This window comes from Neodiprion fabricii, chromosome 5, assembly GCF_021155785.1.
Source record: "Neodiprion fabricii isolate iyNeoFabr1 chromosome 5, iyNeoFabr1.1, whole genome shotgun sequence".
Taxonomy (NCBI): Eukaryota; Metazoa; Arthropoda; class Insecta; order Hymenoptera; family Diprionidae; genus Neodiprion; species Neodiprion fabricii.
The window spans coordinates 8,253,847-8,269,560 of NC_060243.1; the positions used below are offsets into that span (position 1 = coordinate 8,253,847).

The following is a 15,714-nucleotide window of genomic DNA, read 5'->3' on the forward strand; positions in this document are numbered from 1 at the left end:
AATGTTCATTGCATCTAACGGTGTCTCATTGTCAGAAAAACGAGAAGCGAAACCGCGACAATTAGCACTGTAATATTTTCGCAATTTTGAAATTCAGCTCAATTTCCTTTAACAAAGTTTTCAGAATTTTTCTAGCGAAACTTGAATTTAAAAGCTATCACTGATCTCGTCGATTTGCATAGGACAAATAAAGGATATTTGAAGATAAAAAAAAAAAATTACAAAGCTTATCGCGCACAGAATTAATGCCAATTTCTCTTCAAACTTCTGATAATTTACAGTAAAACTTGATGATAGAATTAAATCTATTTTCATGGAACAAATAAAGAGAATTAATAATAAATTAGAGAGCTATTGTTGTCTTATTTTGTTACAAAATCAGGACAAGACAATGAGTTTTACGCACGACTAGCTTGCTTAGTGTGTCCCGCTTTGCATGCTTGTATAGTTTATTCCCAACTAGGCCATCATCCGTCAGTTATTATTATTATTGTTATTGTTGTTATTGGTGTTGTTGTTATTATTATTATTATTATCATTATTATAAAACGAGGCATAATTCTCCCTTCGATCACATCACGCAAGTGTGTGGTATCCGCAAAATCTATTCACCCATTTATTACAATCTGAGAGCGAAGGGAAAGGGAAGGGGAAGAGAAGAGATGGGAAATAAAGTGGAAACAAGGGGAGAGAACCGTACGTAACCAGATACGATTATTGCGTCGTCGGGTATGTAAAAGGGGAAGAAGAAAAAAAAGTAAATAAAAAAAAAAAACCAGTATTTAGTGCGAATGAACTGGCTTACTACGAGAATTTATTTGCTAAATACATGCCCATTATTACAATTGTGCAAATGTCTGATCCTTGCGATTTAGCTGATTGCTTTTATCATAGTTTTTCAAAATCACATCGTTTTCGATCTATTTTTCGTTTCGAATTAATTCCAATTCAGAAATGAGAAGACAAAACCTGACCGATCACTTTCGAACAAGGAAATTAATCGATTCTGTACAGGACGCGAGCACGTGTATGTATATTAGAATGATTCATTTTTTAACTTTTTTTTTTTTTCAACTTTTTAAGATGCTGTTAGAAAAATTTGTGACAAATACCGAACAAAAGAAAAGAAAAGAATAGAAAAGAAAAAAAAGAAAAAAAAGAAAAAAAAAAATGTAGTGAAAACTGGAGGAAGTAGGAAAATATTTAGAGGTCGCTACCATTTATCGCAATATATTTTATTTATTTTTACGTATACAGATACACCTTACAGACTTGTACATATGCATTCGTTTTTTTTTTTCTGTACGTTGGTCCGATTAATTGTTCACCAATCAACGGCAAAGTGCGTCAAACAATTCCGCGGTTGGCTGTTCTCGTCTTTTAACCGAAAGATTAAATCGTCTCGGTGAAATTTTTGACAACTGTTCTCGTTACCGAAAGAAAAGTATCACGCATCACCTGGATTTCCATATTTCGTTTTCAGTACTCATTTTTATGACACGATGATATAATAAAGTCCGTAAGGTTTACACATAAAAATAAATAAACGATATTACAATAATCGGTAGCGACCTCTAAATAATTTCCTACCTTCTCCAGATCTTGCGACAATTTATTTATTTTTTTTTCTTTTTCAGTAACTGTCATAAATTTATCGAATAGCAACTTGAAAGAAATTTTTTATTTCTTTTTTTTCCAAAGTTGAGAAATGAATCAACCTAACGCGCATGTAATTATTAAACACACACAATGAGTCTCAATTTTCCAAGGTATCTCGATCGGGTGTTGAAATAGAATTTTCATCTGTACAAGTATTAGCAGTTTAAGCTCCGGCAAACGTGAGCTCAGATTGCAGAGAAGAAAATATTTACAATGAGCTACGTAAACGGCATGACGTGTAAAGTTTATTCACGTGTGTCATCCAGTATTACATCCTCTCAGTTGCCAAATCAACCGAATCCTTGTCTCTCTCTTTCACGATTTGCATTGAACGTATAACAAAACGTATGCTTGGCTATAAATATTTTGCGCTCGTGAAAATCTTACACCTTGTGCTAAATCTAAACGTGTCTGTGAAGTAATGTATCAGGTATATTTGTCACGGAAATTTTCGCATGAAAATGTGAAATTCAATATTAAAATTTCACACGTCACGATTAGCACTGATTGTTTTTATTTATTTATTTATTAATTTTTTTTTTCGAAGAAGAAGAAGATGAAACATTCAGTTTTATGCATCATTATGTACATAATAGACTGGTTGAAAAAAATGGACTATTTTATTCCAATGTCAGATGTTTAATAGTTGTAGGATGAAGAAATAAGACCTTGATATTAATATTTAGTGGTTACTGGACGCAATTTTTCAGTTTCCAATTCAATTAACGTGAAAAAAGTATTTTAGTTATTTTGGAATTTTGTAGCTCAGTAACGAGGCAATGTACCCAAATTTGCGATACATATTTTTGCAGGGAATTTAATGCTCTACAAAAAAGGTCTATGACAATTTTTCGATAACTAAACTCTTTCAAAAGTTATTCAAGATTAGAGTCGAAATCGTGTGAAAATTCACCTTTTTCAAAATTTCGCGCGAAAATAATATACTTATCGTAAAATATTGTCGTTCATTTTTTATTTTTTTTTTTTATACAAAGAATTTCAGTCGCTATAAAATCATGTCATTCAATTAATTTTCAACTAAAGTAAATTCATTTTTTTTTCCAAGAAAAGGTGCCTTTAAAGTTAAATTACATGTATTACATATTATTACTTGTAACAGTTACAAAATAAATTTGCTTAACTTGAATATTAAGCGAATGACATGATTTTATAGCGGTTATTATGTTTGACAAAAAAAAAAAAAAAAAAAATGAAAAAAAGTCAGTATTTCGTGATAAATCTGGCTCTTAATATCGAACAAAATCGAATTCTTACATAATTTTAACGTTAACCTTGAATAACTTTTGAAACAGTTCAGTTATCAAAAAATTATAAGAGACCTTTTTTTGTAGAGCATTAAATTCCCTACAAAAACGTGCATCGGTTAGAAATAAGTAAAATTAATTTCGCGTGTTAATTAAATGGAAAATGAAAACTGGCGTTCAGAAACCACTAAATATTTATACATCAAAGGCTCAAGTCGTAACAGGCGTTCTATTTCTTTTTCCTACGACTGTCAAACGTGTGACGTTGGAAAAAGAAAAAAAAAAAGTCGATTTTTTTTGGACCACCCTAGTATTCGTTCGTTAAGAAATTTTTTCTTTCAATTACAAATCCAATTCTCTTTTATTTACCGTGTCTTCTCTCAATCCTTATACAAATTACTCTCCGTGAGAAGTCATTTTGAAAAAAATATCAAAAACTCAGTATAACCAATCGATTTTTCAATCGCTTTTTCTTTCGATAAAACTACGCCGAAATTTGACAATGTCATTATTGATCAACAGATATTAAATGATAATTGATCGAACTCAAGATCGTGATCTTCATAGTCAAGCGGCTAGTTGTAAAAAAAATTAAAAAAAATAAAAATCTTTCATCGAATTGACCATGCACTATGTATACTTCAGTTTCTCAAAGATCATTAAGGAGCGCACGAGATAATTCCAGGATTATGCAGGTAGGATATCCCTTCGCTGAACCATCAAATGATTCATGCCAATCGGTGTCACGATCGATATTTATCATAATCTCTTCACCCGTCTACGTTGAGTTTCTTATCAACCTTGTCGTTTTATCGATGCATAAACTCGTCCTTAGTCACCTGCATTACTGCAATTTATCAAAACTCAGAATTCCCGAATGAAGAAAGTCATGATTTTGTTTTATTTATTGTAGTTATTATTATTCGTTTTTTCTTGTTTCCTTTTTTTTTTTTTTAATTGATATTTTGTTTTACCAATCGTTTTCAAATTAATGTTTGGCTTCTTAACCCGTTCGAAATGGAAAGTTAGTTTTAATCAAGCCCCAATCCTGCGTATACAAAAATCAATGAATAATATATCGCGTAATTAAATCCCATCAAATTTTTCTTCTTATTGTAATTGCGTGTAACGACGTTAATTGATAATCAGAAGGAGAAACATTCGTTTGGCGTAATTTCACTGCACGATTTTACGGAAAAATCGAATTTCAATTGATTCGCAGAAACTTTATTTTTGCCGACGAAAATTGTTACATCAATTTGACGGATTGTTAAATAATTTCTTCCAATCGATAAGAGTTTTATCGATTTTATAAAGTAGTATCGTTAAATTTGCCATCATACATATGTCTATAATTTAGTTTAGTTTTTTTTTCTCGACAATTTCTTTCATTTCATCAAATCACTGTAAAAACACTTCTTCAGTTTGATAAAATAACTCACTACACAAATTCATATAATTCACAATCAATTGAATCTAATTGAGCTTCAAATTAATAAAGTTTTTTCAAACCTAATAAAATTAAAGTATTTATTCGTCTTAAATTAATCCGTATTGATTAATCCTAGTTTTCCCTGTATTTGAATTTATAAAAAGCATTTTTTTTTTCGCGCCTGCGCATTGCAAAAAAAAATTTAATCGTTTATACAAGGACGAGAGTCAAGTGTCTCTTCAATTCGATGTGAGCTTTCTTTCAGTTTTATAGGTATGCGCACGGTATGAATGAAAAAACCACTACGCTACGCTACTTAGATTCTGCAGTGTTATTAGGATATGTATGTCGCCTAGTTCGCGAAGTAGGCTATAGATATACGTCTGTACTATAAAAACTAAATGACCGGAAGAGCGCGGTGAGCTGTCAAGCTGACAGCTGCTGGCTGATCACGGTCACTTTTCGCGTCTAAATCTCTTTCTCTCTTTCTCCTTATCCCGTTTTTTTTTTTCTTCAATTCTTTAATTCATAATCAATTTTATCAATCAATCATATAGTAAAAAATCATCGACTATACCTAATTCGTTTATCTTATGACCGAGTTTCGCGATCGGTTAACTTTACAAATCATCCGCGTTAATTAACATTATTCGCACATGCATTTGTTAGGTGGTGGAAAAAAAAAAAAAAAAAAAAAAAAAAAAAAAAAAAAAAAAAAAAAAAAAAAAAAAAAAAAAAGGTAGATAATTTATTACCAAATTTGGAACTCACCGACGAAAAGGCAGAGAAAATCGATGACCATCTTCTTCAGAATCTGCATAGAATCGCGGTCCATGTTTGGTCCCCCTTTTTTGTCTCTTGCTTCTACCGATTCTTACTCACTGATTGAATTTCTTTCAAAGTATAAATTGTACGACGAATTACGTTGAATATTTCACCCGCGTATTTACATATACAAAATGTACTGTCCTCTAGGTACGTAATTCAAAAAATTAAGTTTGAATAACAGTTACATCAACGATCGGTTTATCCCACGATTGTTGACAATTCTTGTTCGAACAGATCCTAGATACTTTTTTTTTCTATCTATCCGTGAAATGTATTCCCCAAGATTATCGTATCGCAATTAAAACATTCCTGTCTTATTTATCTCATCATGTCGTTTTGTTTCGTGTAATTTTTCTGCCCTATTTTCAACTAACGCCCCCCGATTCTTCCAGTAATTGTGGCTTGCAATTAAGTAAAGACAGGTGCGCGTATTTTACGACGCGAGACTCTGACGCGCGGATCGGATCGCCCGATGTTGCCTCTTACGAAGCTGACGTTCGACTGAACTCAGCTGCGCGCGCACCGCTGACAAAAGAGCGTCGACTCTCCCACCCTCGCTCTCCCATCTCCTTCTCTCTCTCTCTACTTCGCCGCTCTCACTCTCACTCGACTCGCTCGTCGTATCTCACTGATACTTGCGCGCATCGATAATGATTATGTTCACGATCTCTGCAATAGGTACTGGGTGAATAAAAAATATCATATATGTATATCGAATTATAAATATTATGTAATCGAATATGTGGGGCATTACGTGTCAAATCTACCAATGATTTTCCCTCACTATTTTTCACTCTCGTCACGATTTTTTATACGGCTTTCCCCGTCTCATAAATGCACTCCTGAATTTTTTCAAATTTTTTTATCTAATATCACGAATTTTCTACGATTATTCAATTCCATCTAAAAAACAGCATTTGTTAAAATCTTTATTCCGATCATTTTTACAGTTGTCCTATAATGGGGTAATTTTTTTTCTGTACTTTTTTTTTTTTTTTAGTTTCTTAAACATTCCGAAGATTTGCAAGATTGTTTGAATAGTTACCAAAATTCTGTAAGGAAGAAAAGAATTCTAAATATTGGGTACAAAATTTTTCATAATTTTTCCGATAATTTACATTTGCAAGTTACTGTATTGTAAGATTAATGTTAGAATCACCTATAAATGTAGTTCTGATTGTTATAACCAGACTAGGTAGATACTCGTACCAAAATTCTTTTCCATCGTAACAATATTTATATTATTTATTGTAACGATACTAATTTTGCTGTAATTTTCTACCAATTCTCAGTGCAAATAAATGAAATCTCACTACAGGAATGTGAGCTGAATAAAATTTTTTTTTCATTCTTGATCACACCGGAGATAAAAACTTTTGCGAGACTGTTGTGCTTTGCAGGATATCGCGATAGAGCACGCATTTTTTTCCTCAGGTATTTCAAGCATGATTTGCCTGAGGTAGTCAGAAGCTCTTCCTGCATACAGGACATCAAACTACGATTAATCGTCATTTAATAGAAATTCTGGAGTGGTCGAATCATTTTCGAGGAATTCGACGTTGGATGGTAAAAGACCTGCTGAATCATGGGGAAATTTCATAACTCAAGGTTGTTGAAATTTATTTGGATGTTGCAAAAACGACTTTCACTTTGTTATGAATTTCATATACATTTGGTTTACTCATTGTCAGTTCCGGTGAATATTTAGAACTTTTATCTTTTCCGAAATTTTGTGATACATAATTCGCAGTCTAAGGATTCGAATTCGGAACTAATGTTACGGTCAGAATTACACTGATTCTTCTATGAACGATTATTTCCAACGAATTTTCATTCCTGAAGTAATAAAATTCATCCTGGAAATGATTATCAAGTTTTTCCACCATGACAAACGCGAAAATTATTATGTGAAAATTTTTGGTATAATTTATAACTTGGTACATTAATACATACATAATTTGGTCAAATAGCGTATTGAGAAGATACATTTGAATATTAAAAAACGACTAATCTTTGTAGAAATTTGTTTTTCAAATTTTTTTTGTCTCACTAAATTTCGAGAATTATCTCATTCATTGGCTTGAATTCTAATCTTATCAATATTTTAATCAAAACATGGACAATTTGCTTTCCGCGATAGGAGATTAGTATTCAAATTCTCACGGGTGATAATTTTTCGACCAAATGTGAAATCCCTTCGTTCAATGTACGCAAATTTGTTTATTCCGATGAGGTCAGAGAATGCTGTGGTTATAGAAATACGATATTACATTGCGAGTGAAAATATTAGCGACAATGATAACGTCTTCAAAGAGAATTACAACAGAAAGAAAATAAAGCGAAGCTTATATACGACGCTAATTGCTGTAATAGTTGTATCCGACGATCTGTCAAATTCCTACGAATTTATGAGGGTAAATACTCTGCTTGCTCGGGATCTTTGAACTCTACCGACTTGCTGTGGGAGTTGATATAATCAGATATTTCTTCGCTAATTAACTTGTTTATTCATTTCTGTAGTTACTGGAACAAAAGTTTGAATGGAAATCGGATTTTTTACTAAGTTACAATAACGCGATTGAGAAAAAAAAATTTTAATTTCCTGGGCCTAAAGAAGGAAAAAATATATTTGTGATATTTATTGTTGCATAACGCTTCGGCGTTTAAATATTAATTTTTCAAAGTTCGACAAAAAATGAAAAAAAAGTTAATTCAAATGAAATCCTAATTTTGCCAATTCTTATACGGTATTTCGTCTTCGTCGAAATATGAAACCGAAAACGCTGAAAAACCAAGTTTAACTCATTATTTCAGGGTAGCCATAAATGCAAAAATTAGAGATTTTTAGGCGATTCCAAGAAGCTCATTTATTTTTTTATTGCCGAAATTTTGTGAAATTAAATCAAACTTTTGACGATTTTCGAACCTCATTTCGTTTCAGTCTGATGAAAAGCATTCCAAAAAAAAATTATTTTGTTACCGCATAATATACAGTTTGATTGAATCTGTAAAACATTCGTCAATATTTCTCGATGCAAATTCAATTGAACACAAAAAATGTAGTGACAAAAAATTGCAGAAAAACATAATTATGACCGCAAGATCTTGTTGAATTTTTCGACAGGTTTGTATTTGAGTAAATCAATTTTCTGGCTTCAGATTCAGAAGCTGTGACCACTGGGTGAATCCTAACCAAACCCGACTTAACCCAAGCATTTTGTCGACAAAAGAGACAAGAATGAGGCGTCTTTCTTCCCCTAGTAGATCACCCGATGGCCTCCATGCAGTTTCGGGTTCTAGCTTCCAAGTTTAACGCCTTTTGAATGGAGCATTTTTTCATCGACTCCTTTGGCGGCCCGCGGCAAGAAGGCGATCCCGTCGTCGGGTTGGTCCTTTTTTCATTCAGGATCCCTTTTCCCAGTTTTTATGCCGATGTTATACCCTTACCGTTCGCACAAACGAATGTAAAATCCGGAGTATTGTTGAAATTTTATTTCTGCATGCCTGGTTTTTGATCAATTGAAAACGACAAAACTCGGGGCAATTTATTTCGTCATTTTGCCGTCGACACGGAACGTCTTAAGAATGACAGAATGGATGTAATCTCAAAAAAAGAAAGAAAAAAGAAAAACCAGATTTAGAGATTCGGGAATCTGTGAATTAATACTGCTATGAAATCACAAATGGTAAACCATATTTTCTCCAATTTGTTTGTTTTCTTTTTGCACTTTTTTACCATTTTTTAATATATCTACGAAGCGTATTTTTGGAGAAAAATTAGATAATCCTTTCAGTCACACATTTTTCCACTAATATTTTGGCCTGAATTTTGTTTATCAATCGTTTTTGGGGTCGCCGATCGAGGAATCTGAAGTCGGATTTTGATAATTTCTAAATCCAAGATGGCGGATTCAATATGGTGTATTTAAAAACGTCGAAACTATGAAAATTCGATGATTCTGGTGGGAAATTAGGTTTTTCTATGTTTTAATAGCCATACGAAGTGACAAAGATCATTCGAAGTTGACTGAAAGAGTCAAGTGATCGAAGATAATTCCTTGGTTGCAGGTTTTTCTGTCCCTTTCTTCTGCTTTTTTGCTTTCCTTACGTCCGCGTCCCCGTATATCCACCTGCAATATACACGCCGTGATGCGAAGGGATGTAAATTTTCAGGAACAAGGTACGCGATACACGTACACTTGGAGACAATGAATCTGAGACGGCTAATTTTTTACACCAGACAGTTATGTTGGCAACACAGAGAAACCTACAGCGCCACAGCCGGCCGAACGCGAACCAAACTCAATCTCAATAAACAAAACATAACCCATGAGCGTCGAATCTATCCTAAGAATTGACGTGTCAATCCAACAAGTCGTTATCCCCGCGGTATTCCAAGGTTAGATTCCACGGTCATGGGTCATGTTATGTTTATTGAGATTGAGTTTAGTTCGCGTTCGGCCGGCTGTGGCGCTGTAGGTTTCTCTGTGTTGCCAACATAACTGTCTGGTGTAAAAAATTAGCCGTCTCAGATTCATTGTCCCTAAGTGTACCTACGTATAGGTGTATGGCATAGAAGTTGGAACGCTGAATTTGCATACAAACGGAAAAGGCGGCCCAGCGCGTGCTGCAGGGAGGAGAGAAACGTTTATCTCTCGATCGATGCCACGCGGTACGAGCGATTCGAGATAAAGGTTTAATAATAAGAAAAATGGGAAGAGAATAAGAAAGAGGCTGCGTCACACCGACGCCGATCGCTTGTTCGATTAAACCGAGGAGAGATCATGGCGAAGGATATTTTATACCATATACAGTATTTATTATTATTATACACCCACGCATCGAAGAGTTTTTTTTCGGTATGTGAAGTACACGCCTCTTCGAATTTTCGATTTTCACGCCGTCACGATTATGTTTATAACCGTATAATCCGATCACACCGCATAATACGAAATTTTTCGATATCCTCGAACGACTTTTTGCCAGCGATGGGCACTAAGCTGAAATTAATCGATGCATCGATTATTCGAGTCCAAAAAAGTTATCGAACACGACTCGATTGAATCGGTGCATTAGAAACCAAAGTTTCGTAAGTTTCATTATGTGATTTAAAACTTGAACGGTTACGTTTTAACATGTTTATAACATGTTTTGAAACATTTTCCGGGACATATTGCTGGTTTTTCTGGGCAAGATGGACAATAAAAAGGAATAAATTTATGGTTTTGCTTCTTTTTGTAGCAGACTTTGCATTGTCTTCGCGATTGGCGTCCATTCTCATTAACCGGAGTTCTTTCAGGCAAATGTCTAACCGGATTTGCAGAATCTGTTTCAGGACGTTCCGCAATTCGTCTCTCCACTTGGCTCAAAAGAATCTTTGTAATATTATGCCGGTAACCGTCATAAGATATCTTTTTCTTCTTGGTGGAATATTCGTTGTAGAGATAATAGCCGTTTAGAAGCATGATCGATATAATGTGATTTCCGATCTTTTTGTACCACCTACCGGTTCTTTTCTCGCACATATAATAGGCGAGCATTTCGTTTTGCCAATCGGCTGCTGCCATGATTTCGTTGTATTTTAAGATAGGTTTCGGGGTTCTAGTGCCATCTTGTTTGACTCTCGCTTTCATCATTTGACCTTTGAACTCGGTGGAAATGAATAAAACCTCTTTTTTGTCACGCCACTTTACATTCGCAATTCCTGGACTATTATATTTTACTACAGCTTCACCTTTTGCAAGCTTTTTACAAGTTACTTCAGGTGGATTTCCGCTACTGTTCCATTTCAGGGTTCCAGTAACGTATATTCGATTCTGATAGAGCTCTTCGCACGGAGCAATACTTTTGTAACAATCGGTCATGTACAAAGAATGTCCCGTGTCGGTGTAATTATTCGTAAGGTAAAATACAAGGTTCGATATGCGTTTTGACTGATGTTTGCCTTTCGGCAGCACGAACGATTCATTCAAGGTTTGTTCTTTGTGTGGGTAGTAAATATCACCGATTCTTTGGTCGAAATATTCTTGAAACCATCTGATTTTTGACAAACGGTCCCATTTTTGAGGGTAATTAGAAAACTGTAAGCACTTCAAGATCATCATGTAGCGACTTTTGCTCATATATTCTTTGAAACAAGGGAAATTGTACAAAAGTTCGGTTTTCCAATAATTTTTCAATCGGTTTACGCGAATATGGTTCATGTGGATCCACAAGCCTAGAAAAGTTTTCAATATTTTAAGTGTCAGAGGCTTCCACTTGGATAATCTTGTTTTCTTATTCTTTTTCCGATAGCTTAATATCAATTTTCTCACGTATAGGTTTGTTTCAGCCACTATAATTTGAAGCAGGTCCTTTATAAGAAATAGGTGGAAACAGTCTATTGGTTCATCGGACGATAACTTCACTTCAAGTCCAGGGTATTTCCAAAACTTATATTTTCTTAGGTTAGGTTCCCACGTGTCGTTCCACCTTCGGGCCTCTCTACTTTTTATAGTATCAATATCCTCCTCGTCCTCCTCAACTCTTTGCATCATCTTCGTAGCTTGAACCCCTTATTTCCTCCCCGTCACTCGAACTAGTTTCATCGGAATCGAACTCACTTCCGCCATCTTGAAACGGTTCCGTCTCATTGTCAGAGAAGCCTAAAAGTCCTTTCGTTTCGTTCTCAGATGGAATTTCCTTCTCACAATCCACAAACCATATTTTAGGCTGGGATGGCTCCGAAAATTCCACCTCCGGCCTCTTAGCATAAGAATGCTCTTCTAAAAATGAAACCATAATAGCGAATCCAGTGTTGAGACCACGGTCCCACATACAGGTCTTGCAACGAACGTGGTGGGGGGTCGTCAGTTCACGTCCGAAACAAAAGTACAACTTACGGGCACAAGAGCGGCGCTACGAGTTATTCATAAGCTTATTATTATTATTTGGCGGAACCCTAACCAATCTTTTTGATACTCATACACAGGTAACCTTACGTTGCAATCTCACTCATATGTCTATGAATAACAGACAGCACTGCGTAGTGGCCAGTAGTGGCAAAAAAAATGTGGACAACAACGTGGCTACCCCCACCACTCAAATTTCACTTGCTTCAAAGAGCTGTACGTAAGACCGTGGTTGAGACGATAAGTGTTTGTTGACGAGTTAGCAGAATCCGGCGGAGCGCAGAGTTCCGATCGTAAACGTCGAGGCAAGACTGTTTGGCGCAGTGAAAGCGTAGCTTTTGACCCAATTGCCAAGTCATCTGGCCATCTGGCGGCGAATCGCCGAAACTCAGCAGTCGAGTCGCTCGCTGTCACTGAACGCTTTCAAACGGTAAGGAGTTTCCCACGTGGAATCGACCGGGTCAAAATCCCGAAGTCCGAAAGTGTCAAGGCGTTATAACGGCGTCAAGTGTGCCTGTGTCATAAGTGGCAAAGAATCTGGAAATGGCGTCGTAAAGTAATTCAATGTTTTTGGTGTCTCAGGTAAATATTTACTTTTGAAAGCATGGGTTTTTTTTTTAAGTATTTTTGGAGGTGAAGGAATCCGACGATTACTATAAAAAGTTGTTTGTTACGCGCATTCTTACAGTTTTGAGCTCTCGAAGTTGACGAATTGGCGTCATAAAACAAACTATCGTCTTTTTTCTTCGGGATGAGTTGTTACTTCGAAAAACATTGAGTAATTTTTGAGTCCAAATACCCGATTTCAAGAATAAATGTGGTTTGTTATACGGTATAACTATAGATTGTACTAGAAAAATTACCATGTTAGGCACAAAAAAGTTTCCGTTTTAAGTGAATTTTGAAGTTGCTGTACGAGAAAAGAAAAATATCGAAACCCATGCGGAATTGATACAAAATTAAAATAGAAAACAGTTTGTTAGATTTTTCGAAATTACAGATATTTTGCTGCATAAAATATCAGACGGTATTCCTTAGCGTGAACAACCATAATTACATAACTTATGATTTTGCAAAATTTAGTTCTATAACTATGATTTTTTTCTCTATCTCAATTGTCTGCTAAATTTGTAAATATATAACATGTATAATGAAAATCTACTGTATTATGAATCAATGTTCATATTTCGGAGCTATTTCGCATGAATCAACGACAATACGACGTGACATCACAGTTCTTGTATAAAAATTTACAAATATGCGATAAAAATTCATAGCTTCGAAACTTCATCCGGCCTCATAATGAAATTTACGCGCGTAATTTTTCCACGCTAAGGTTGCAGTATCCTCTGAAATTTTTAATTGCACATTGTCATTTTTGTGGTTTCTAAGTTACAAAATAAATTTTTATCGATAGTTTCCATTTTATTGTACTTGGCGCGAGATTTTTGCTCCGGAGATGCCTCTGTGGAGTTTCACTACTTTTTGTATTCCAATAACTTTGACATGCTGAGAAGTGTTTGAGAACCAAATCATGGTTACTCTAAGTTGATTTCATGACAACATTCGGTTTGTTCGGGTAAACTTATCACTGATTCTATATGTACAGATCGTTGTGTCTTCTGCATACAACGATAAACGGTGAATTTATTTCTATCTGTATTGTATTTAATTTTCCATTTATACTACTTGCCGCGAGACACTTTCGTGCCTCTTGATTTCTGTATTTACGATTTCGCTTGTTGAATGCGTACCCAACTGTCGATATTACCAACAATTGCATATAAATTCAGATCCCGTGAGTGTAAAAATAACCATATTACGGAAAAAAAGGCCATATTGCGATCCACTTTGATAAATATCTACTATCGATTTTGTTTGGTTTTTTCGTTCTTATTACGTGAATCGGCATGTCTCATACCTGAGATTCTTCGATCTGATAAAAACCTATTAAACTTCCCATCGCTGAGAAGAAGTTTATTGCAATCGACCGCTAATTGCGCTTCTTATACACCGAAACGACCGTTCGTTATGCGGCTTTGATTCTCCGTTCGGCATCCGCAATCTTTTTATTTTACTTTTGAATACCGATGAGAACAAATTTTCAAATTATCCGCTAACTGCATGTATTGTAAAATGTTTCACCGGAATTTCCGCCAACGATTATATCGCCAATTTAGAAATTGACTCGGTTCGAAGTGCCCACTCAGCATACTTTAGTTACTAATGGCTTATGGATGATAATTCGCTTGTGGGTACGTTAATGTCTAATTGAAAATACCGCGATCTGCGCGGGCTGCTAATAATGGTTATGATAATTTATGCATGCTCACAATCAGTTCGCTATTCTCTGAAAAAAATTTATATGTATGATATATACGTAACTCTGTCTTTTATATTTCGTTTTTCTTTTCTTTTCGATCTTTCTCTTCATTTCTGAGAATGATCCTGCGCTTGATTTGAAAATTGTAGAAAATTCTGATTCTTTTGTTTGCCATGTGAGAATTGGTCAATTTTTTATACAGAATATAATTGGTAATAGGTTTAAACAAAAAAAAAAAAAAAATAGAATATGACACAATATTAAACTTTGAATACGTGATAGTAATTGGTTTAACTACAGACAAATATAAAATACAAAAATCAATAATATTTTTTATCGAAAGAAATTCTATGCTCTATACAATTGTATAAAATTAACTCTCGTTCGCAAGTAAATAAAGTTAAAGTGAATAAAAATATGAATAATGATGGATCAAAATAATAACGAATTTCATATTGTCAAAATACTTTCAAGTGCTACTGTACGTTCCTGTTGCATTTAGATGGGTAGATAAAATGTCCGATATATTTTAATATTATAGGAACAAAATTGAATTTTTTATGATTGAAAATATGCGGATTTGAAAATGACCCCGTTCGATGTGTAATTTCTTGGTATTGTTTGCGAAAATTGACATTACTCTTCTCCAATTTCATCATGTATCTTCCGATAATTCATTCTTTGATATAACTTCGGTGCACATAGATGAGAAAGAAAATTTCAACTCATTCACACGACATTTGCGTAGGTTTTGAGTGAAATCAAGCTTCTCGTATAAAGTTTGTCGTTGTGAGCGACAAGTGCGGTGACTATTACGTCAGATTCATGTTTCAACCGGTTGCATTTTTGGCGATGCAAATAAAATATGAGATCATTCACGGACAAAAGCTGTGTGCAGAAACGAGCAATCTAGAAAAACTTTTCCACAAAAACTTGGTTAGAAATAAAAATTTCGTTGTTCCACGCGTTCCTGAATTTTTCATAATAAACGTTTATCTTTTTTTTAATGCAAAACGCGAGTGAAATTCAAGACGGACTAAATTGTAACGCGTATATTTACGCGTTACGATGAATAAATTTATTGCGCGTATATCGAAAAAAGGAATTTCCACCAAGAAATCGTGAGGTCTTCGACGCAGCTTGTTTTATAATACTCACCATTAAAACGGACCCCATGATCCGAGTATTTTTATCCCCGCAAGTTACACGGGATGCAGGAAGAAGCGCTCGAGGCTTTTCACAGCTCTTGTACGCTTTACGATGAAAATACGGTGATAAAAATTTGATCTAAATCTATCTGGCAGGAATTCAGACGCC

The 15,714-nt window shown here is 34.7% G+C and overlaps 3 protein-coding genes across 11 annotated transcripts in view; 1 reads left to right on the forward strand and 2 right to left on the reverse strand.

Moving 5' to 3' along the window:
* Window positions 1–5,687, reverse strand: part of LOC124182951 (putative phosphatidate phosphatase) — a 40,571-nt gene extending 34,884 nt beyond the window's left edge. For all 4 annotated transcript variants that reach the window (XM_046570811.1, XM_046570812.1, XM_046570814.1 and 1 more), the window contains exon 1: window positions 5,128–5,687. In XM_046570811.1, coding sequence (XP_046426767.1) covers window positions 5,128–5,191 — 64 coding nt within the window. In that variant the 5' untranslated portion in view covers window positions 5,192–5,687. The remainder of the gene's footprint in view (window positions 1–5,127) is intronic.
* The window catches only part of LOC124182944 (E3 ubiquitin-protein ligase COP1-like), a 61,036-nt gene that overhangs the window by 29,705 nt on the left and 15,617 nt on the right, over window positions 1–15,714 (forward strand). The window lies entirely within an intron of this gene.
* LOC124183310 lies at window positions 10,308–11,720 on the reverse strand. The gene has a single exon (XM_046571642.1). The coding sequence runs from the start codon at window positions 11,718–11,720 to the stop codon at window positions 10,308–10,310; it is 1,413 nt and encodes a 470-aa protein (XP_046427598.1).

Coding starts and splice junctions, on each gene's coding strand:
- LOC124183310 (XM_046571642.1), bottom strand. CDS start 11,720: ATGATGCAAAGAGTTGAGGAGGACGAGGAGGATATTGATACTATAAAA.